The following is a 22,900-nucleotide window of genomic DNA, read 5'->3' on the forward strand; positions in this document are numbered from 1 at the left end:
ATAGTTCACATTTCTAAGTGGATTAATGTGCAAATGCATGTTTTCACCCGAATTGGCTGTAAAACAGAAGACAAATAAACGTAAGCAAATGACTGAAAGGTTTGCTAGTTTCATTATTATTTTCTACTGCTTGGCATTGGCAATAGATTGCTGACTCACTGCTTATTTTCTATTTTATCAGTCGGATTTAAACCTACATCAATTATGGATCTGAGTTATATCATCCCTGACAACCTGTTGACAACCTGGGAACACACGTATATACGCATGTCTGGGACACAAGCCAGCCCAGAACTACCAATGCACATTTCTGAAACTAGAGTTGATATGGTACTCTTTCTATCCCTCCTTTTCTATTCTTTTATTTAAATAACTTCATTTGTTCCGATATCAGAGCAAGGGGGCGAGTATAGGGAAACATGCCTGATGGAAAGATCCTTCCAAAACTTTCCAAAACCACAGAGTGCACATCTCGGTCCTGATCTTTTGGGAGGTACTGCGACGTGACCAGCAATCTCTCACACAGTGGCCGTGTGTACCAGGCAACACAAGCTGGCATCCGCTTCTCTGTCAGGGGTAATTAACTTCCTGATGTGGGGGGGTGGGTGAGCCTGCCTGCTTCTTTGATTTGCATTGCCGGAGAGTTTGAAGGTTAAAGCTGAACTCTGGTGGATCTGGCGCTCAGCCCCCGCATCTTTCTGATTCAGTTGCATCTCCTTTTTCGCACTCCTACTCCAGCATTTTTTCAGGAACCGCTTCTCGGCTCTGCACCCTCTGCCAGGACACAACCGTGGCACTGGCAAGCAGCTCCCTGCCAGCACAGAAGACAGAAAACCAACAGCAGCACGACACGAACACTAGAATTATATCAGGCTGCGAAGTTTCTCTTTTATTAAAGTAAAAAAAGCCAACAACAACATGCAAAGAGCAGGCGGGCCCTCTGCCGCTCCGCCCCACGCCTTCAGTTTCGATTCCTGAAGGCAAGAGGCTGCCTCGTCGCCTGCCTCCTTGTCTCCCGAGGCAGAAAGGCAACGATGAGCGACCCGGTGGTGTGCAGCTTCCTCACCAAGACCCTGTGTGCCCAGGGCGGCCGGCTGGGGCTCACGGAGCTCCGGGAGCACATCGACCTGTCGGAGCAGCAGCTGGTGGAGACGCTGCAGGCAGCGGGGCCCCGGCGGTTCCTGCTGACTAGAGACGATGGCCTCCCCGCCGAGGTGCTGGCCATGTCGGATGTGCGGGTCTGTGTCCTCAAGGAGTGCCAGGGCTGCGACCGCCTGCACCTCTGCAAGCTGCACCTCAGGGGCAAGTGCAACCTGGGCCCCAGGTGGGCACCCTTGGCCGGGGGGCGGCTGTGGGGCAGGGGGGCACCTCTGTCTGCTCTGTGGGTGTGTGGGTGTGTGGATGGGTGAAATGTTGTGCCAAGGGTGAGGCGAAAAGCAAAGCGGCCCTGAAAGACAGGTGCTGCTGGGGATGGGGCTTTATTTCCTGTCCGCAGCACCCCCTTTTCTGCCCTTGTTGGGGGATGCGAAGGGCAGACCAAGCAGCCTTTCAGGGGATTTGTTTTCTTTCTTTTTCCTTCCCTGGGGCTAACCGAATGTGGTAGCTATTAGCTAAGTAAATAAACAAACAAAAAAGTCAGGAAAATGAAACACAAATGCAGAAATGAAAATGGAAAGCGGTTCAATGAGAATGAACTCGAAAGAAGAATTTCCTGTCGGAGGCTTCTGTTGCAGCTCTTGGTCCTGGGGTGTTATCACACCAGACTTCTGCCTCCACAAAGCAGTTCCTCACACGCTCAGATGGGAAGGAGTTGGAGGGGAAAGGCCCGGTGTGTATCCAGATGGTACAAGTGAAATACTAGGCTGCTAAAACTCTGTTACTCTTTGTTGCTTTGCTGACTTGGTAAGATAAGGCTACATAGGATTTGCAGTTAGAAATATCTTCAGGTGCACATAGGCACCGCCACTGAAAGAACAGAAATATGCAATGATTTCCTTGTCATGCTGGAGCACTCCTGGGCAGCCTCCTGCCCTCTCAGTAGTGCTAAGCGTTTAAAATTGCCTTTGTGTATATTAATAACTAATACAAGGAAGAATATGCCTTTCAGGTGTATTTAGGGGACGAAGGGATGTTGATTAAAATGAGGAGACAGAAAGAGGGCTACATGGACCACATGGATCAAGACAGGTTAATTTTTAATTGATGAGATAGAATCAAGGCTCTCTTCCAGATCTTGCATCCTTTTTTGTTGGAAAGGAAAACATCTGTGCAAGTTACTGGGGCCTTCCTGTTCAGTGAAATCATGACTTTTAGTCAAACTAAGTCAGCTTTTAACTTGTATCTGACCAGTAGCTTTTCATTGCTTTTTTTTTCTAAATGTATTGCTAAACCACAGTTGATGAGTCATCATAGCATTTCTGGACTGTTTCAACCTTTGACTTAGAAATGAATACTCAAGTGATATAGATTGTTGTGTGGCTGTTGGTGGCATCAAGTGGGTGCAGAATCTAGTATCCTTAGAAGATTGTTTCTCAGGACTGACAATGGCATATTCCTGCCCTTCAGACCTTGCATTCTTATTTATTTGCTTACAAAGCAATGTGTCCTACAGTTGGGTGGTGAAATGTCTACATAAAATTGTGTAATGTAATTCAGCATGTCAGATAAAATGTTTTCACAATCTTCAGTAGTTAACTAGTGCTTAAAAGGAAAAACAGAACAGAGATTTGAGTCTGACAGGGTAACAGGTACTTATTGGTTGAATATGTCTAGCCTTAAGGCTATATCAAATTATGTTTTTGAAGGGCAAGCTTTCAGGAAACTATTTTACTGCATTAAATTATTGCATAGATATACCTTATTTCTCCTCATACCATTGATTTTGAAATATCTTTACAAATAAATGCAAAAAAATTAGAATCTCCCTTTCTTTGTAATTCATACTCACTAAACATGTTTATCTTGAGTTAGTAAGTGGTGCCAGCATTTCATTAGTGTCCTTTAAGCATTCCTTTATCCAAAACTCCAAGTTCATGAACTTCCATGGATATTGTGGTTTGTTGTTGTTATTTTAAAACTTCCCACCCAGCAGAGATAACATTGTGTTGTGTTCAGTTTCATTATCTCTTTGTTTTGGGCTCTCGGACTGTTGCATCTTTCTTTACATGCCATCCCTAGGACAACATTTTACATGCATGAAATCGAGCTCATTGCAACTTCCATCACTGCTGATGTATATCCTCTAAAATTAGCATTCCCTCCAGCTGTTCAGATTGTGTGACTTGACTTGCCTCTTACTGGAGAGGAAGAAAGTGTGGGGCAGACAGACTTGACTTTGTGTCTGCGCTTTCTCACAAGTGGTCTGGCCACATTTATGTTAAAAATGGGGATAATAACAGTACTGTATTTCAGAATGATTATTCTGCTTGCTTCATACTCTTGCTAATTTATTATCTGCGTGTTCACAGAGGCTTTTGCCAAAGTGCCTTTCTCTCCATGTTTTTTATCAAATTGTATGTTAACTAAGGATCTTTAAACCAACTTGACTGAAAAAGTGAACATCTGATATTTCTGTCTATTTTCTTGCAGAGCTTGTAGGTACTCTCATGACATCAGCAGCGCTGAGAACAAAAAAGTCCTAAAGACCCATGAGTTGTCTGGCCTCAGTGAGGATGAGCTGCGAGTCCTGCTTCTCCAAAATGACCCTTTCTTCCTTCCCGATGTGAGTTGTTCTGATTTCTTAAGCTTTTGTTTATTAGGAATAGGAAAGGGTAAGAAAGAAGGTGGGGGTCTGATCTCAATTTCAAGCTCTTAAGTTATATAGTACCAGAAATATTAAGGTTAGTCTGAATGAACTATGAATGGGAATGGCTGTCTGTGAAAGCACCAGAAGAAATGCTAAAGAGCAAGGGTTGTAGAAACGCCATGTACTGATAACTAAAAAAACATGACAGCAATAAAACTGTTAAACACAGAGGAGCATCTTGCTTGCTTATATATAGCAGAAGGCCTGCACTTGGTTTAGGCCTTGTCACATATGACTTGTCAGCAGAAGAGCTACCCTCTGACAGCAGGAAACGTACAGCAAGCTTCCATCTGGCCTGTTCTGTGTGCCATTCCTCTTCCTGTTAGCCCAACAGGATGCCCATAAAGTTACTCAAAACAAGCAAACAAAAGATGTCAGCAACTTCATCAGAGATTTACAGATGGTGAAGTAAGCAACATGGAGGTGAAAGGTCAAAGTCACCATACATGCATACAGGGTATAAAGGCCTAGCAAAAAAACACGTTTGTTGGCTCTTAGCCAAGAGATAAAGAAAACTGGGAAACAAGCAACCCTTTTCTTGTCCAGCCTACATAGGCCTGCATGTTTTGATGCTCATGGGCATAGAAGAGTGAGAAACATCTGTGAGAAAATGACCAACTGACTGCAGTCAGTTTCATGTAAAATCTGCCCCTTCAAAAGTGCACTGAGGCTTATGTACATTATTTTCCTACAAAGCAACCTGTGTTCAGTTTGTATGTAAGTAATTGATTTTGTTAAGTTTGGCCGAACAATGCAATCTCTGGTTTTGTGTGCATGTGCATATGGGTAGTGCAATTTTCAAAGTACTGTTTCAAAGCCAAGAGTATCCTATTCTGGCTACAGCTGTTCCTGGTTAAGAAATTACTGGAGTACTGCCTGCTGCTCTTGTCTTTTGGAAGTTACAGTCTCCGCAGATCTGTTGGCATAACAGTTCTATTGTTTTCTTATTCCCTGCTGTGACAGTGATGGACTTTGACAAAATAGAGCATTTTTTGGTGTTTTAAAATATGTCATGCTGGCAGATTCAAGGAGCATAATGGTGATGAGCAAGAAGGATTAATAATCTTCATCCAGCTCAGCTGCATCTACAACCTAAGTGTTTCCTGTTTAGTTACTCCCAGTAATGAGCAGATAGTATCAACCATCATTGATTGGTATTACTCTTACACTCTTATCTGTAGATCTGCCACTTCTGGAGGGCATCATTAATTGCCCCTAGTAGAGCACTGTAACTCCTGTTACTGAGTAAAATAGCTCAATCAGTGGAAAACATTGACTTAGGCCATTCTAAAACCTGAGAGCTGAGGCAGGGGTATGAAAGCCTGCTTCACTTTTCTTGCTTAGAAATGCTAACTGTGTGTGTGCCTGCTGACAAATGAAAACCCTCAAGCAAAAAGAATCTTTTGTCTTCTGTGGACTGAACACAGGAGCAGGGTAAGAAAAAGCAACAGTACCCCAGAATCAGGATTTTCTTATACTTTCCCTCGCCTTCTCTCTGGCTCTCCTTTTTCTTTTTGCTGGCAAATGCAAGGGGCAGTGTGTTTTCTTGCTGCAGCTAAATAGTGTGTTCTCAGTTTAATTGAGGCACAGCTTTGTTCTGGTTTTGTGGTTTATTATGATGCTTTTTACAAGAAGACATCTTATGTGTCCCTTCTGATGCTGTGGGAACATGTGACAATACAGCATCAGACAGACATCTATGGTGGGGCCATGGCATGCTGTGCAGAATCCCCATCCGTGGTGAGGTTCAACACCCTTGCTGTTCTTCACAACTTTATAGTATTTTTCCAACAAACAAACAAACAAAAAAACACTAAAACTATTGGTCTTTTATCCATACAAAACAGAATGTTTTGTATAGTACACCAAGGTTGACCGAGAACATTATGCATTTATGCATCTCCATAGGAGCATGGTCTTATAAATGGTACATACAGGTCGTATTGTTGAAGGCAGTCCATGTTTATGTTCACAGGATGCTCTCCTGTTGCTTGGCTGTCACTAGTGGTAACCTACAAGCCTCTTCAGCCAAGGCCTACAGGTCTAAGCTGATGAAAGAACTGGAGCATCTTTCCTATGAGGAGAGGCTGAGAGAGCTAGGACTGTTCAGCCTGGAGGCTCAGGGGGATCTGAGCAATGTGTACAAATAGTTATAAATACCTGAAGGGAGAGTGCAAAGAGGACAGAGCCAGGCCCTTCTCAGTGGTGCGCAGTGCCAGGGAACAAGAGGCAGTGGGCACAAATTGGCAGACTGAAGGTTCCCTCTGAACATCAGGAACCCTTCTGTGCTATGCGGGAGACTCCACAACCTCTCTGGGCAACCTGTGCCAGTGAACATCACCCACACAGTACAGAAGTGCTTCTTATCAGTTTTTCTGCCATAGAAGTTGAATGCCTGTAGATACAAAGAAAAAAATCACTGAATCTACTGTGCTTCTCCATTTTGTGCTGTATCTGTTCTCCCTGTTTATAGGTCTGCCAATTTTACAACAGAAGGGATGGTGTCTGCAACCAGAAAAACAACTGCAGCAGGCTTCATATTTGCCGACACTATCTCCAAGGGAAATGTAAATTTTTTGTATGCAAGAGGTCCCATAAGCTCTTGGATGAACACCCACGGAGAGTGTTGGAAACTGCAGGCATTGATGCGAAGATAGTTTCAAACTTCCAAATTATATATGATCACAAGCATGTGGAGTTCAACAAGGAACAGAACAAGGAGAAAAGTAAGTTGTAAGAAGAAATGGGTTTAAATAAGATTTTGAGATTGACAGACGTAGAAGCTGTTCTTTCCTTACCTCACAGCTAAATCCCATCGTCACTTCCGTGTTTACAACTACAAGCGAGTAGAAACTTCGAGGAAAAAGCAGGCAGATACAAACAGCGAAGAACAGAAGCTACCTTTAGAAACCACAGTGGGCTCCGGGGTGCATGTACCACCTTCAAAAGGTGAATCTAAATAAATACCAATGTTTTTTCCTATTTCCCCTCTTACAACATGGACCTTTTTTTCCCATTCTGCTGTTGATCTGCATTTGGGAATGGAGTAAGTTGTGGCCAAGTCATGTGGGAGGGAGAGCTGCCTTCCTATTGTGTGTAATATGTGTGCTATCGAGTAATATGTGTAATATTGTGTGCTATCGAGTGGCTGCTGATAGTTGTGACTAGCTGGAATTTTTAACTGTTACTGCTCATGTGTCAGCAGTGGAGTGGCCTGTAAAATGATCTGTGCTGAATGTAATCCTCAACACACAAATTGGGATGTTGCCAGCTAGCTGAGGTTCTGTTACAGCACTGCTATTCATTCAGTCTTCTCATGCAGATCCCAGTAGCAACGAACCTCCTCAGAGCCGACACGAGTTGCCAGCAGGTGCCAGAGGTAAAGATGAAGGTATGGATTTTTTCTACTCCCCAGTCCTGAGATCAGGGGTTCTCACTGGGATTTGGTTTCATACAGTCCTACAGCTCCCTGTGGTAGTGGTAGAGCTTACCATACCATATGCAGAAAGTGTCAGACAGCCTGCAGAGGAGTGTTGAGATTTCTGCCTGAGCATTGTGCAGCATAGCCGTGTGTGTGTCCGGTCTGGGGAGCAATTGGGAACAGTTCTGGGCCCATTGCTTCCTTCCTGGGAGGGAGAGAGAGTTGTGTGTCTGTGATCTTTTCCTTGTCCCCAAGGAATGGATACAGCTTTAGCAGTAGAGAGGTTATATTGATACACGTTCTAGTCTGTGAATAGGAACTCTTGCATCTCCTGCCCTCCTGGGCAGAAGGGCCTTGGCTTCAAAGGCCTAATTCAGAATACAGGGATAGTCAGATCCTGAAGTGCTTGGCTTGGCTATTACAGTCAACTCCTTGTTATGTGTGGGATGAAATGTCAAATGCAGTATCTTTCTCATGGGATTGTGTTTTCACAGGGTAAATAAAGGACTGATGTGTTCCTTCTTGTTAGGTAAAAAAGACGATTCCTCTGCGAACACTTTGAAGGACAAGAAGGAAGATAACAGTGATGAGATCTGCTTGTTCTATGTCTGGAAGTACTGCAAACATAACGGTAAGCCTTACAAGAAGTAATAGTATTTTGGAGAGCAGTGTCTGAAGAGGCACTGTCCACTCGATGGCTCTGACTAGTGGAGGCACATGGTGCGTCAGCACCTCAGCATTGTCCATGGCCAGTTATACATTCTCACTGTTTCACTTTGTTTCCAAGTCAGTAATGAACTCTGTCAGAACTGCAGACATAATCAGAGGAAATTCAAGTGGATACACATAAACCCTCCCTCCTTTTGATGACATGTTTGTGGTCTATTTCAGTCACGTTGATGAGGTCATGCCTTGGGCATGATTTTCTAAAACCCTTTAACTGTTAAATGTTATACTTTCTGTAGCTATTAGATCAACTTAACAACTGGCCTTATGCTGATGGTTGATCATATGTCATCCTTTATTCCTGTTGTGTCTTATGGACGTCTGATAATAGGCGTATTCTTGCCCCATTAAGTCCTTTAAAAAGTGACCTGTTACAATGACTTAAGAAAACACAGTAGTTGTACTATGTAAGCTAAATGTGATTCTTGCTGTGGCCAATAATAGGGATCTGGGGAAAATATAAGTATAAGCAATTGTATTCAGACACAGTCCCAGAACAGTCTCCTAAGCCCTAAGTGATTTAGGCTTCCTTGGATAAGAGGGATGTAGCATTAAATTTTTCTTCTGGTCAACTTGTCTGGTCACTTTCTAAATTTCTACTCCCTTTCTGACTTCCTGGTCTTGGCAAAAGACCATTTAACTAAGTCAGACTGTGTTCACTTTTTGCTTAGGAAGTGCGTACTTAGTTGCTTGATGATCATTTGTTCTCAGATGTTTGTGTGTGTTTAGCATTTCTGTAGTGGGTTTGTGTTCTTGTAAAGATGCAGTTCTCCCCTCAGAAGCTCCTTTTCTGAATCAAATGAGTAAATTACTCTTTCCCACTTTAGGGCTTGATAATGCCTCTTCTTCACCATTACTTGGAAGAGAGGCAGTGCTTTAAAAATAAATGATGCCTTTTATGGGTACTTTATGAACCATAGAAATGAAATCTAGCCCAGAGAGACCAAGTGTGGTTTTTTTTCTTTTCTATAGCTTTTCAAGTTAATTTAGAGATGGTGCTTTCAAGACAGGGTATGTTCCACCCCTATCAACAGAAAGAAGGAAAAAAAAGAAAAAAGAAGTGAATTATTCTGTTTTCATAACCAGGGCTAGTTGTCATATGTTCTGTGGTCAGAAACGTCAAGGGAAAGGAATGATAAAACTTTTTGGCCCTGTCTCTGCAGCAGATACCCCAGCCTAGTATCACGTTTCTCAGACTCTCTCTGCTTCTTTAAGACCAGGCTTGAGGGTGAAGGTTATAAACTTTTTGACTTGCATGGTGTGAATGGTGTGCCCAGGCTCAAAGCGACTATACTGTGACCACCAAACAGCTAAACCCAACCACTGGAGAGTTAGTGTGTTTAGCCATACGGTGTTTGGTTCAAAAGTTGTGAATAAGAGGTTTGGTCCGTACTCAGATGTGGAGTGCACATCAGCTACCCTAACAGGGAGGTATGGAGGTCAGACTGTGCCTGTATAGAGCAGCATGCATTCATGCAGAGACGTTAAGGTCTGAACTCAAACTCACAGACCTTAAAAAAGTCTTCCCCTTTCTGTGTAACACAGGTCCCACATACAAGGCAGCTGAAGTTGTTGCTTCCCATGTTCTGAGAAGCAAAGCAGCAATTCCAATGGTGCCTAACAGTCTTGTTAGTAGGACTGTGTGCTACATGTTCCAGGATGAATGTAGAGTCTCTCTTGCAGGATATCCTGTGGAGTACTGCAGTCCTTAATGCTGCCTCATTCATTGGGCTGGGCCTAAAGAAAACACTTTAACAGTCCATCTTGTTAATGAGCTCAGAAGCTCTAAGGGACTGAGGGAAAGAGAAGCAACTATTTTGGAGTGCCTGTAAACTTGCCCCTTTACAGCTGAGAAACATGGTGATGTGACACATAAACACTAACTTCTTGTCTGTGGCTCTGCTTTCCCAGCTGCCAAAGTCATGTCCCAGCAAAGAGACGGTTGTGGTTTTTTTTTTTTTTGAATACATTTGGCAGGATGAGAGCTTGTGTTGCTTTCCTAGATAACACTAAAGAAACACACACCACTATTGTTTCAACACATTTCTAATTTCAGTGGTCTGTCTTTATTGCTCATACCAAAGCCCAGGAGGTAAAGCCAAAGAATGCAAAAAGTGTTTGTTCCTTTTTTTTTTTCTTGTCTTGTTTTACTTTCTGTGATTGCAGAGCTCTTGACTAAGTCTGATCTTGTTACAGACAAATGCAGATCGATTCATTACCATTTGCCATATCGATGGCAAGTATTTAATGGGTTCACCTGGAATGACCTTTCCATGATGGAGGAAATTGAAAAGGCCTATTGTGACCCAAAAATGAACAGGTATACTGATAGTTGGACTGGTTGCTTAAAGTGCTGTGGTTGAGCCCATGAGGGAAAACTCTTGATTTCTTCTTAGAGATGTCTGACTTCCATAACTTCTGATTAGTGAGCTTCTCAGAGTCTGGGAGGAATGTACAAAGATGAGGGTGTTTTTTTTTTCCTTTCTAAAGAGAAAAGTAAAAGTGACTGCATGGAAATATCACCCCATTTTCATCTTCTAAAGTATAACATGTCAGTATCTTGCATTTAAAACTCTGCAGAGTAATAAGAATAAAGTGGAATTCAGTGCTTAGAGTGTTAGTATTTCAGGTAATAAATCAGAACTTATTTTTACTAACTAAGTTAGGTCTCTTAACAGTAGTTCAGAGCTGGTCTGTATTATGAAATGCCCTCTCCCTTTCCCTCTCCTTTTCCCTCTCACTTTCCCAATGTATGCTAGGGTCATTAATTTTTCCTTTAACTCCTTTCTGAAATCCACACTGTAAGTCAGCTGGATTGGTAGGGGACCCCAAGTTTGCCCTTGATAAATTGACGTTGTCATTTTGGCTCTTGCCTTTTAAGCCAAAAAATTATTTTGATTTGCTGCTTGACTAGGCTGCTGGGCGGTGCAAATCACAAGCAAGATTCCCAAGATGAGGCCGCCTCAAGTTAATTTTTCAAGACTGCAAAGAGTAAAATTCCATGTAGCTCCAGGGAATGGGATTTGTAAAACTCACAGTTGTGATTGTGTTCTTTGTAACCACAGAAAAAGAACAAAGCTGATAAGCTGCAGGTGTTTTTGGCAAAGTCAGTAAAATGCTTACCAGCTTTCATTTTTCTACTGAGAAAAATTGCTGTGTGCATTTGTTTACTGCAGAAATCTTCGCCTGTTGTGTGTGTAGCCCCGGAATGTCTGTGAAGCTGGCAGCATGTAATGTGGCTAGTGACTGAGATGATATTCGCTCTCTCACAGGCCATAGCTCACTTCTGAATGTTGGAAGCAGTTTTCAGAGCTGCCATGCATGCTGTGGAAAATACTCTTATTTCAGGCCTAATTAAGTTCAGACAGTCACATTATATTAAAGAAGATTGCACCAGATTAAACAGGGGATTAGATTATTAAAATCTGTACTGTTTACTGTAATAAACCTCTGCATTTGTCCTTACAGTATAGCAGATCAGAACATTAATTTCCAAACAATGACCTGCTCCTCTTCGTTGCTTCGACGCCTCTCTACACCATCATCTGTCACACAACCCATGTTTGTACTGACTACAAAGTGGATTTGGTATTGGCAGAATGACCAAGGCCAGTGGATTGAATATGGAGAACAGGCAAGTCAACATCCTGTATATCTTCCTCATCCTGTGCTTTGAATCTCTCCTGAAGGAATGTGTGGAGCTTCTTCCCTCCACATCCCTTTACACAAGCGAGGTTAATTAAGTAAATACTTGTGCTTGAATTTTAGCATCAAATAAGGCAGGGATGCTACAGATGTTCCTAACAGATGTGGTAGAATGGTGACAGGCTGGAGGGGAAGGAACACGCCTCTTCTCCTTACAGTGAGATTCAGTACAAGCAATTGTCTTTCCTTGTGCTTGGATGATTTGTCAAATCTGCTTTCTTGACAAAGATCTTGATGGTGAATGCAAGAAGACAAAATATCCTTTTTTTTCAGCTTATGTTGACTGTTTTTGATGATGCTTGCTGGTTTCTGTCATCAGATTCCCTTTTGGAGTTGTCCGTGTCTTCTACATACTATCCCTGAGATATGTACCTTTTAAAATTATTCAGGAAGTAGTCTTGCCTGTTTTAAGCATTGCCCTTTTGCCTCAGAGATGTAAGGATTGCTGTCTCAGGTCAAACATCACCTTTTTCCTTGGGTGGACAAATCCTCTTTAATGGGAGAGTGATCTATCTGAAAAATTGCCATCTGATGGTATGGGGACAGACAGGTCCTTTAGGGATCCTGGGCAGAATGAAGATGCTACTAAGTTGTAGTTATAATTGAAGCTTTATTATTCCACAGAATTTTGTAATTAATGTAGCACCAAGTTTTATGATCAGCATAGCACAGTATTTTATAATCAGCATATCTTATGGTTAGTTAGTGTTTGTTCTAAGCATCTGAACCCTCTGCAGGCTGGGTCTGTCACAAATTAATTTGGACAAGCTAGAACTTAACAGGAATTAGGTTTTATTAACATTTTATGGTAAACTACAGAATTAGTTTCTGTGATATTTAGGGATTTAGTTAAAGATTTGAGAACGGCAAGGTTCACATGAGACTTACTGCAAGGTACAGGGGTTTCTTAAACTTAGTTGCATGCTTTAAGGACTTTTTCCTTTTTGGTGCATTACTTACCCTTTTGTTTCATCGGCGTATTCAGCAGATGATCGTTGAATCTCAACAAGTCTGGCCTTTGGTGAATTACTCACTTTCCTCTTTTTGCAGCATATGCAGCAGAATATCTCAGAATCTTGAGGAGTCTGCCCTGAGAGGCATGCCAGCTTAGGGGGAGTTTTGGTTCATAGCCCACTACTATCCTGAAGAGCTCAAGGGGCTCTTTGCTTATGACCAGTATTTATAGGATCACAAGACGATTGACTCTTAGTACTTCTACATCCTGGCTACGAGATAGACAAGGAAAATCTGGTATTTTCCACCAACCATGTCATTCTGGTATCTTCCAGAATGTCCATTTCTGGTACTTCACAGACTCAGCTATGATCCAGGCCATAAGGGTTTGAAACATGATCAAGGAGTTTTGTACTCACCTGTTTGTACTCACCTGTTACACCTGTTGCCCATTGACAATAGAGGAATGATGTAACATTAGTTAATCTTGAACCACAGCTGAGTTTGGGGGAAGAGCTACTCCACCAAAGGGTCAAATCCTAACACTTGGCATGCGATATAACAATCACAATCTACACTTGGAATACTTGGATTATGAGTCACTCAGTCCTTGAAGGAAGCATACTATGGTGGAGGCATCCCTGGCTGCTGGGGAATCATGGGTTTTGGCATCCAGCAGCAGCTCCAGTCCACGTCCCACTTAGGACCTGTAGCTGCTTGGCTTTACAGGCAGTGCTTCGTGTGCTCTTACACTTCCCTGGGCTGTAGCAGGATCCCCACATCCTGTTTGGCCAAGTGCCTGGGACCTTGGAGACTGGCGGGGAGGGAAATAGTTGGCCTGATGCCCAGAGCCTTCAAGACCAGAAGGGAGGGAAGAAGTCAGCCTGGCACCCCAGGACCTTCAAGGCTAGTGAGGAGGGAGAAAAGGGGGGCTGATATATGACCAGCTCACTTACAGATAATGGCTGCTTACTCTACAAAATGGCATTAGTTATTATAACCATATTACCAAGGGTCAGGAGTAGGGGGCACTGGTCAGAGAAATGCAGGAAAAGAAATAAATAAGGCATCTCTCCTTCTTCTCAGGAAGATCAGTTTTCCCTACCTGGTTCACAGTGTAGCTGCACAAATGGTTTTCTTGGCTGAACGCAGAGTTGATCCAGGCACAGGGAAAGGTAGGTAGGGGAAGTTGATAAATATAATGGCTCTGGTAAAGTTGGGCCTTGATTTCAATCAGCAGCTTAGATAGAAAGTGTCTCCATCAGCATACTCTGATGTTTTACATTGGTTTGTACACTAGAGAACTATATTTGTTACAGAGATTTATATGGGATGCTTGTATGTCCAGTATTATGTATGTCCACATATTTAGGAGTGTTTGGTACTCACAACAGGCCACAACGGTTCTGGCTGGATCCCTGTTCATCCTTCTCATTGCTTCCTCTTTCCTTCTACCCAAACTAGTTATCTAAGGTTTAGTCTTGACTGTGTTTAATCATTACTCTTCTCTCTCTCTTGTGTTTTTGTTTGTTCGTTTTTTTCCTAAAGGGAGAAGGTGATGTTGTGAACTCGCCATCTTCTGACATACTTGAGAATTTGTATCTGGCAGATCCAGATGCCACCGTACCTTTTCAGGCTGGAAAGTATGGTTACCAGCTCAATTTTAAAGGTACTCATTTTAAAGGTTCTCATTTACAGCTATGCAGGGTTTTACAGAGGTTAATTTGCAAACTATCCCAGCTTTTCAAGGCTATGCCTTTACTAATGTTACCAGATTTACTCACTGGAAATGAGGTGGTGACAGAAGTGAGGAAATTCCTTACAGAAGTACCCTTCCCCCTTACTCCTTGATGCTCTCTGGACTCACATAGGAGCAGAAATCAAAAGATCGAAGTCTTCACATAAAGTCATGGTAAACCTGAAGTAAAGTGAGGTTATCTCCCTTTCTGTGCTGCTGGAGCAACTTTTGAAGAGCACGAATGACGTATAGGAGCAAGTAAGATAGGCAAAGGCTGAATAAGAGTTACAGGGAAGGACAAGAAGCTTACATAGGCTTTGTGCAACTGTTCTTCAGCAGGTAGCATTGACAATGGATATGCCATTTTTCATTAATGAATGATTACCATTAATTAATGACCCTATCTGCTAGACTTATTCATTACATTTTTTCCTTTTCCTTTCTCTTTTTCCCTTTAGAAATGACCCAGACAAACATTTCTTCTAAAACTAGAAGACGGGTCTGTAGGCGACCAAAGTTTGTGTCTTATGAAGAAGTGCAGAAGATAAAGCAAAGGTAAATGATGCTCTTAAACTGTTTCATATTTGAGAAGTATTTATAAGGCAAAATTGCTGCCAGTGTAGATAGCAGTTGTGCAAAGAATTCAGCTGTTGCTAGAAGAAAACATATTCACTTGCTATATGATGAGCTGCCTGCTCGGTGCATTGCCTCATTTCTGGGATACGTTACTCCAGGTACCACATTCACAGGATTGGTGATGGACAATCATGTCTTAAATTGGCACATGAAAGAGGACTGTGACAACTGAATGGCAGCTTACAAAATGAGTCTGTTTCGCAATTTCTCTGTGGTTTATTTTGTTTATTTTTAAATGTAGGAATTGCCCAAAGGGGATGCTGCCAAATTGAATAGTCAGAGCAGGACTAGAAATGATAACACTTTCGCACTTTCTTTCCCTTTGCTAGCAGTCAGAGGGATTCTTCTATTCCAAATCAAGCCTGTCCTCCCCACTGGGATCCATTTGCCTTGCCTGACTCAAAATACAAGGTATCTTATTTTTTAGTTTGTTTGTTTTAATTACTCACTCTAATGATATTAAAAAGTAGTCTTACTGGAAGAGAAATACAGACTGTTGAAGTCCTACAGCATAGTAAAAAAATGCTTCTTGGTGGTACATTTTTCCTTTTATATACTGTTTTTGACCCTGATTAAGGAACAGTGCATCATGTTGAGCACAAGAGGTTTTACTCATTGACTGTTACAAAATCTTGCGTGATATTGATCAAATTGTATTGGCACAGACATACTGATAGCTAAGGGCAGGACAGAAGTAATATATTTTCAGACTGAGAATTCCTTCTGGCTATTTTCAATTGACATAGAGCTCCATTGCTATTCTCACTCCTTGTACTTGATTTTCCCTAGTGTTAATACATTGGGAAAGGCATGAGAACCAGAATTATCATGTCTCTTAGCTTCCATGGGCTGGTTTCTGTTACTCTGCTTTGTCCTGAATGTTTAATTTTACACTGACTACCTCCTGTTGGATCGTGCTTTACTGAATGTAATACTAGTATCTGTCTGTGTGTGTGTATAGCAAATTCATCTAAATACAGTTCTGCTAAAAAAAACAATAGGTAAACTTTAAGTTAATTGCTTGGTACATTAGCTCCCTTCACATCGTTGTTTTTCACAATTAGTAGAAAAACAAACAGGCAAACAACAACAACAAAACCACTAATTTTTTCAGACTGTAAAAGTTTCAAGTGTCTAGCACCTGATGGTTGAACTAGTAAGAGTTTGTGTGGGAACCTAGCAGCCAGACCTTTCAAAGAACTGGACCTGTGATACTCTGAGCTCTGTCACAATAACAAAGACAGCTCATTGGCTCTTCCCTTGGCTTTTTAGCAGCTTATCTGAGTAAGGCTTGATTTTTAACGTAGGCTTGATTTTTTTCAAAAGAATGACGGGAAGACAGGTAGCTCAGTTCCTTTTAGGTCTATGAGTTGTATGCACTTAGTGCTTCCCTTATTTACTCTGAAAATTTCAGTCTGAATTTTAGTTGAGTCCATTCATTTTGATGTTTCTGGAGTCACTGAAGTGAGTGTGAGAGGCTTTGGAATGTGACATGCAGATCCATGGTATCTCTGGTGGAACTTCTGCGGATGTGTGAAATTAAAGATCATCTTGTTTCCTAGAGCTCAGTTTGCCTGCTGAGTTGGGACCTAAGAAAACTGTCTCTTAATTTACAAACTGAATGCCTTTCATATGAAAGGAAAAGTTAATTCTGTATCTAAAAAATGACAGAGCCCACAGTACTTTTTGGTACTAAAAATGAAAACCTGGGTTAGATTAAATAATTCTGTGTGGCCCTAAGCATGTTTTTCGCAGTAGGTAATATTGGGACTGGCTGGGATTCTGCATGCATGTGGTGACCATCGTAACATCTGACAATTATGACCTGATGAATTCCCTTCTCTTCAGATACTGATAAATAATCCTGGCAAACCTTGCTGCACTGGAAGTGACCCGTTATAAAAAGGAACACCTATGAGATAGGGAGAGAGTCTTTCTTGCTTAAAAAGAGCAGCTCTGTTTTGGTAACATTGCTTGTTTTTTGAGTGTTGCAGTGTCTTAATCTGTAAATTATTTAGTCATAGTGCTATAGAAAGTAGAGTATATGAAAAGCATGTTAGATGTTGGTAACAAACACCAATTGGAAAATTGGTGTGAATCTCTTTGCTGTTTAACAGACAAAGTGAAGTTAGTAGCTGATAAACCTTTTAAAGGCGATTGGTATTGGTATTTTCTCTTGGACTTCATGTTGGGTTTTAAATTGTATCTTTAATGTAGAACTGAGAAATGTGTGTGATGAAGGTGGTATGTTTTTGTGTCAGTGGATTAGTCTTCATGTGGCAGCTATGTTTCAGAATCCTGACAATGTGTGCTGAAGACTGGTGTGCTGAAGACTGCTGTGCTGTATCAAGGATGGGAGCTGATGTGTCATAATGGGTTAGCAAATGGTTCTCCTTGCTAGGATTTTCCTTTTTAAGTCTGAAGACGAAAAGAGCTAAAGAAGTTTTGTTATTACTAAGCACCAACCTGCAACAGCAAGGTGGTGTTACCCTTTGTTAGTAGGGGTTGCATCTTTGGGGAAATAAAGACTATCCCAAAAGAGAGTTTATGCAAAGTAGAACTGTCTTTGTTGATTGGAAGCCATCACATCTAAAATAATTGAAGTACCCATCTTACAGCTTTAGGCATTGTACCATGTAGCTGACATTCTGTTGTACCTAGAAAGTTTACACTTCCTTAGCAAAAGATTGAACATCGCAAAAGCGTATTTTATAGTCCAAGTAAGAATCGTTTATGTATCAATACAGGATGTAGTACTAAAATATGTTGACATAATTTTCATCTTGTAGGTGACAGTGAGCTGCGGTGTCAGAAAGCATGCAGACAATAAATACTAGCTGGTCCAAATTGTTTTGTGTTGCATTGTGAAGAGGCTTTGCAAAATATTCTTGTATTAGGGCATGTGAAATGTTCTTCAACTGTGTAAAAACTCTTTAATAAATACAAAGAAGTAATTCTTCCTTGTGCAGCTGACTTTATTCTTGATCATTATAAGACTCTCATAAAATAAGCCTCTTCTTCATTAAGTATTTAATGCATGGGTTAGACATGATATCTAGAAAAACACTCCTTTATTTATATGCACCTGTAAAATTTAATCCCTGTTTTATCTCCTCTACAAACTTATCCTTCTAAAATGTGCAGCTTTCAACTGATAGGCTGAAATACTGATTTCATATTACCTCCCTGAATGACCACAGCTTTCCTTCTTAAAACACACCTTCGATAGGTGGGTTGCTGGGTCTCTCACTTTAAGTCCTCTTGATTCCTCAGTTGACTTTGGCAGCAGTAAAGTGAAAAGCGTTACTGCATGAGTAAAGTAAAACGTATTACTGCATGACATCAGTCTGCCAGCATTAGGCATTTTCATTCTAGTTTACAGAATATAAGTGCCCATTCTAGAAGATTAGAGAAAATTGGGAAAATTATTCACGATGTAAGCAGAAGAGCACAAATCACGTTTAAATTGTTTTATATTAACTTTTCTCTGGAAAAAATGTGCATTTCTTCATGGATTTTTAAACACAAAATGTGGATTAATAGACTTTGTTTTCTTTAGGAAAGGAAGAAATGTATTTGTTTAAGTGGGTATTTAGTGTAACATTCCTATTAGAATCTTAATTGCTCTCATGTTTAGAAATGTAGCTTTTTTTTCTTTCTTTTTTTTTTTTCTCCTTAAATCTATATTTAAATGCAACTTTCCAAGTTTTAGCTTTGGAAAGTTGAGGAGGTTTGATGCTTGGAGACTGCATGTGTGTTACAAATGATAATTGTTATCTAATACTTTTGTTCTTAATCAACTTTGTTCATAAAACTAATATTATCTGAAATTATCAGTCAAGTTTGCTTTCTGAGATTACTCTTTCATTGGGATTTATAGCTACCAGTGTCAACTCTTACTTGGAGATGATAAAAATTTAATTGACCTCTTCTTCACTTTCAGTGTCCTTCCTGAAGAGAGGTGAGGTGTCCTTGCAGAGCAGGAGTGACATACTGATTTATATATTTATTGTTTATCCTAATTATTCACAACAATTTAAATCATTAAACCGACTTCCTTACGTATAGTTTGAGGGCCATTCTGAATGTTTGTCTGCCGTAATCAGGCTTCTCTGTGTTATGAGCTAACTGAAGCCTCATGCCTTCTGCTTTGGTTTATATTTTATAGGCAGTGGAGATCAGTAACATATCCTCTGAATACAAAGAAATAAAGAAGCAGTTTGAGCAGACTATGAAAACCTACAACATCGTTAGAGTACAAAGGATTCAGAATCCATCACTCTGGAAAGTATTTCAGTGGTTAGTATTTGTTTTGTCATCCTTAAGGGCAGGGGGTCTGCAAGAACTGGTGTCCTAAATCTACTTCCTAGGAAGTGAAAGAGGTTGCCACCTGTGCTTTAACTTGACTGGTATTTCCTTCTTAGGGGCAGACTGAGGAGTGAAATTAAGTGAGTAAGTCCTATCAGTCTAAGATGGACCAGAGAAAGCCATATTCCCAGGGAGAGCTTCCCTTTGCATGACTCCTTCGAAGGTGAAGGAGGGGGTGACAGAAAGACATGAATGACACAGAACTGTGATGAGGATATCGACAGTGGCGTGAAATAGTATATTGTCAGAGGGGTTGAACAGAAACTGCCTGTTGCACATGCATTCTGTCTGTTACAAATGTTTATCCATTATAGTATACAAAGTACTTGTTAAAAACACTTGTTTGTGCCAGAGAGGCAGTGGAAACAAACTGGCAGACAGGAGGTTCCCTCTGAACATCAGGAACCTCTCTGTGCTCTGTGGGTGACGGAGCACTGGCACAGGTTGCCCAGAGAAGTTGTGGAGTCTCCTCAGACAGAATCACAGAATCATCTAGGTTGGAAGAGACCTCCAAGATCACCTAGTCCAATCTCTGACCTAACACTAACAAGTCCTCCACTAAAGCATATCACTAAGCTCTACACCTAAATGTTTTCTAAAGACCTCCAGGGACTCAACCACTTCCCTGGGCAGCCCATTCCAATGCCTAACAACCCTTTCAGCAAAGAAGTTCTTTCTAATATCCAACCTAAACCTCCCCTGGCACAACTTTAGCCCATTCCCCCTTGTCACCAGGCACGTGGGAGAACAGACCAACCCCCACCTCACTACAGCCTCCTTTAAGGTACCTATAGAGAGCGATAAGGTCGCCCCTGAGCCTCCTCTTCTCCAGGCTGAACAACCCCAGCTCCCTCAGCCGCTCCTCGTAAGACTTGTTCTCCAGACCCCTCACCAGCTTTGTTGCCCTTCTCTGGACACACTCAAGCACCTCAATGTCCTTCTTGTAGTGAGGGGCCCAAAACTGAACACAGTACTCAAGGTGCGGCCTCACCAGAGCCAAGTACAGGAGGACAATCACTTCCCTAGACCTGCTGGCCACACCGCTTCTTATACAGGCCAGGATGCTGTTGGCCTTCTTGGTCACCTGAGCACACTGCTGGCTCATATTCGGCCGACTATCAACCAATACTTCCAGGTCCTTCTCTGCCAGGCAGCTTTCTAACCACTCATCTCCCAGCCTGTAGTGCTGCTTGGGGTTGTTGTGCCCCAGGTGCAGGACCCGGCACTTGGCCTTGTTGAACTTCATACAGTTGGCCTCAGCCCATCGGTCCAGCCTATGCAGATCCTCCTGCAAAGCCTTCCTACCCTCGAGCAGATCGACACACACACCTAACTTGGTGTCATCTGCAAGCTTACTGACGGTGCACTCGATCCCCTCATCCAGATCATCAATAAAGATATTAAAGAGAACTGGCCCTAGTACTGAGCCCTGAGGGACTCCACTAGTAACCGGCCTCCAGCTGGATTTAACTCCATTCACCACAACTCTTTGGGTCCAGCTACCCAGCCAGTTTTTAACCCAACGAAGCGTACGCCAGTCCAAGCCAAGAGCAGCCAGTTTCTTGAGGAGAATGCTGTGGGAAACGGTGTCCAAAGCCTTACTGAAGTCAAGGTAGACCACATCCACAGCCTTTCCCTCATCCACTGAGCATGACACTTTGTCGTAGAAGGAGATCAGGTTCGTCAAGCAGGACCCACCTCTCACAAACCCATGCTGACTGGGCCTGATCGCCTGGTTGCCCTGTAAGTGCCACGTGATGACACTCAAGATAATCTGCTCCATGAGCTTCCCTGGCACTGAAGTCAAACTAACAGGCCTATAGTTTCCCAGGTCTACCCTCTGGCCCTTTTTGTAGATGGGCGTCATGTTTGCTAGGCACCAGTCAACGGGGACCTCCCCTAATAGCCAGGACTGCTGATAAATCATGGAAAGCGGCTTGGCCAGCTCTTCTGCCAGTTCTCTCAGTACCCTCGGGTGGATCCCATCTGGCCCCATCGACTTGCGTACATCCAAGTGCTGTAGCAGGTCACCAACCATTTCCTCGTGGATTATGAGGGCCACATTCTGCTCCCCATCCCCTTCCACCAGCTCAGGGTACTGGGTATCCAGAGAACAACTGGTCTTGCCGCTAAAGACTGAGACAAAGAAGGCATTAAGCACCTCAGCCTTTTCCTCATCTCTTGTCACTAAGTCTCCCCCTGCATCCATAATAAGTGTTTTATGTATTTATAAAAACATTTTCTGTTATCCTTAACAGCAGTAGCCAGATTGAGCTCCAGATGAGCTTTGGCCTTTCTAATTTTGTCCCTGCACATCCTTACAACATCCTTATAGTCCTCCTGAGTGGCCTGCCCTCTTTTCCAAAGGTCATAAACCCTCTTTTTTTTCCTAAGCTCTAGCCACAGCTCTCTGTTCAGCCAGGCCGGTCTTCTTCCGCGCCGGCTTGTCTTTGGGCACGTGGGGACAGACCGCTCCTGAGCCATTAAGATTTCCTTCTTGAAGAGTGCCCAGCCTTCCTGGACTCCTCTGCCCTTCAGGACTGCCTCCCAAGAGACCCTGCCAACCAGTGTCCTGAACAGCTCAAAGTCTGCCCTTCGGAAGTCCAAGACAGCAGTTTTACTGATCCCCCTCCTGACTTCACCAAGAATAGAGAACTCTACCATTTTGTGGTCACTCTGCCCAAGATAGCTCCCGATCACCACATCTCCCTCCAGTCCTTCACTGTTTGTGAACAGAAGGTCTAGCAGGGCACCTCCCCTGGTAGGCTCACTAACCAGCTGCATCAGGAAACTATCTTCGAGATCCTCCTTGCAGATCTTCAAAAACCACCAGGACGTGGTCCTGGGCAGCCTGCTCTGGGTGGTCCTGCTGGAGCAGGGGTTGGGCCAGATGGCATCACCCTTCTGTGTGATTCTGTGTGAAAAAAGAAGTTGGCAAGGGGAAGGGTGCTTAGGCCCCTTTTTTTCCGGTCAGATTTTTTAAGGCTTCTTCAAGAGTTTGAGTACCTCTTCTTAATGAAGTCAGTGTTCAGTGAGAATGGTGCATCCTTACACTTTTTAAGATTATGATCTCTGTTTTCCAAAGCTCTTTTCTGGTTTTCAACATCTGCATCAGTGATCTCAAACTCTTGGTACTTGTGCCAAGACACATACCTGCAGATTGGAGCTGGCAGCAGGGACAGTGACCACGTTCAAGTGCATTTAGTAGCAGATCAAGTTGTTGCATAGAACAGTTGTCTAGTTTAAAACAAAAGGACGGATACATAATACAAGTATTGTAGGACCATTTCATTACCATTCTCAATGGTAATGAAGAAGAAAAATACTTCTCAAATAAGTACTTCGACCTGTGAAGTAATTGAACCCAGGAAGTTATTGGCTAGTAATTCAATAAAACACTTCTATCTAGCAAAACTTAGGCACCTGAAAACATGTAATTTTGTGTACTTTTAATCCTCCTCCGATGAGACATTTAAACTAACCAGGCAGAGTTTGACACAGTTATGAAGTTCTCTATCAACGAATTGTAGTCCATTGTCTTATCACT

At 42.3% G+C, this 22,900-nt stretch overlaps 1 protein-coding gene across 8 annotated transcripts in view; it reads left to right on the forward strand.

Annotated features, from left to right (window-relative positions):
- The window catches only part of LOC118250194 (zinc finger CCCH-type antiviral protein 1-like), a 26,662-nt gene continuing 3,762 nt past the window's right edge, over positions 1–22,900 (forward strand). Inside the window, exons 1-14 of one of the 8 annotated variants that reach the window (XM_050708405.1) lie at positions 1–80; positions 182–330; positions 739–1,324; positions 3,589–3,721; positions 6,279–6,531; positions 6,611–6,754; positions 7,128–7,196; positions 7,756–7,857; positions 10,149–10,272; positions 11,421–11,586; positions 14,160–14,280; positions 14,808–14,904; positions 15,315–15,396; positions 19,154–19,284. In XM_050708405.1, the coding sequence (XP_050564362.1) occupies positions 1,035–1,324; positions 3,589–3,721; positions 6,279–6,531; positions 6,611–6,754; positions 7,128–7,196; positions 7,756–7,857; positions 10,149–10,272; positions 11,421–11,586; positions 14,160–14,280; positions 14,808–14,904; positions 15,315–15,396; positions 19,154–19,284 (1,712 nt within the window). In that variant the 5' untranslated portion in view covers positions 1–80; positions 182–330; positions 739–1,034. Of the gene's footprint in view, positions 81–181; positions 1,829–3,588; positions 3,722–6,278; positions 6,532–6,610; positions 6,755–7,127; positions 7,197–7,755; positions 7,858–10,148; positions 10,273–11,420; positions 11,591–14,159; positions 14,281–14,807; positions 14,905–15,314; positions 15,397–16,740; positions 17,938–19,153; positions 19,285–22,900 lie in introns of those variants that run through there. The other 7 variants (XM_035551059.2, XM_035551062.2, XM_035551065.2 and 4 more) reach the window with 7 other exon arrangements.

The sequence above is a fragment of the Cygnus atratus genome, chromosome 1 (genome assembly GCF_013377495.2).
Source record: "Cygnus atratus isolate AKBS03 ecotype Queensland, Australia chromosome 1, CAtr_DNAZoo_HiC_assembly, whole genome shotgun sequence".
NCBI lineage: Eukaryota > Metazoa > Chordata > Aves > Anseriformes > Anatidae > Cygnus > Cygnus atratus.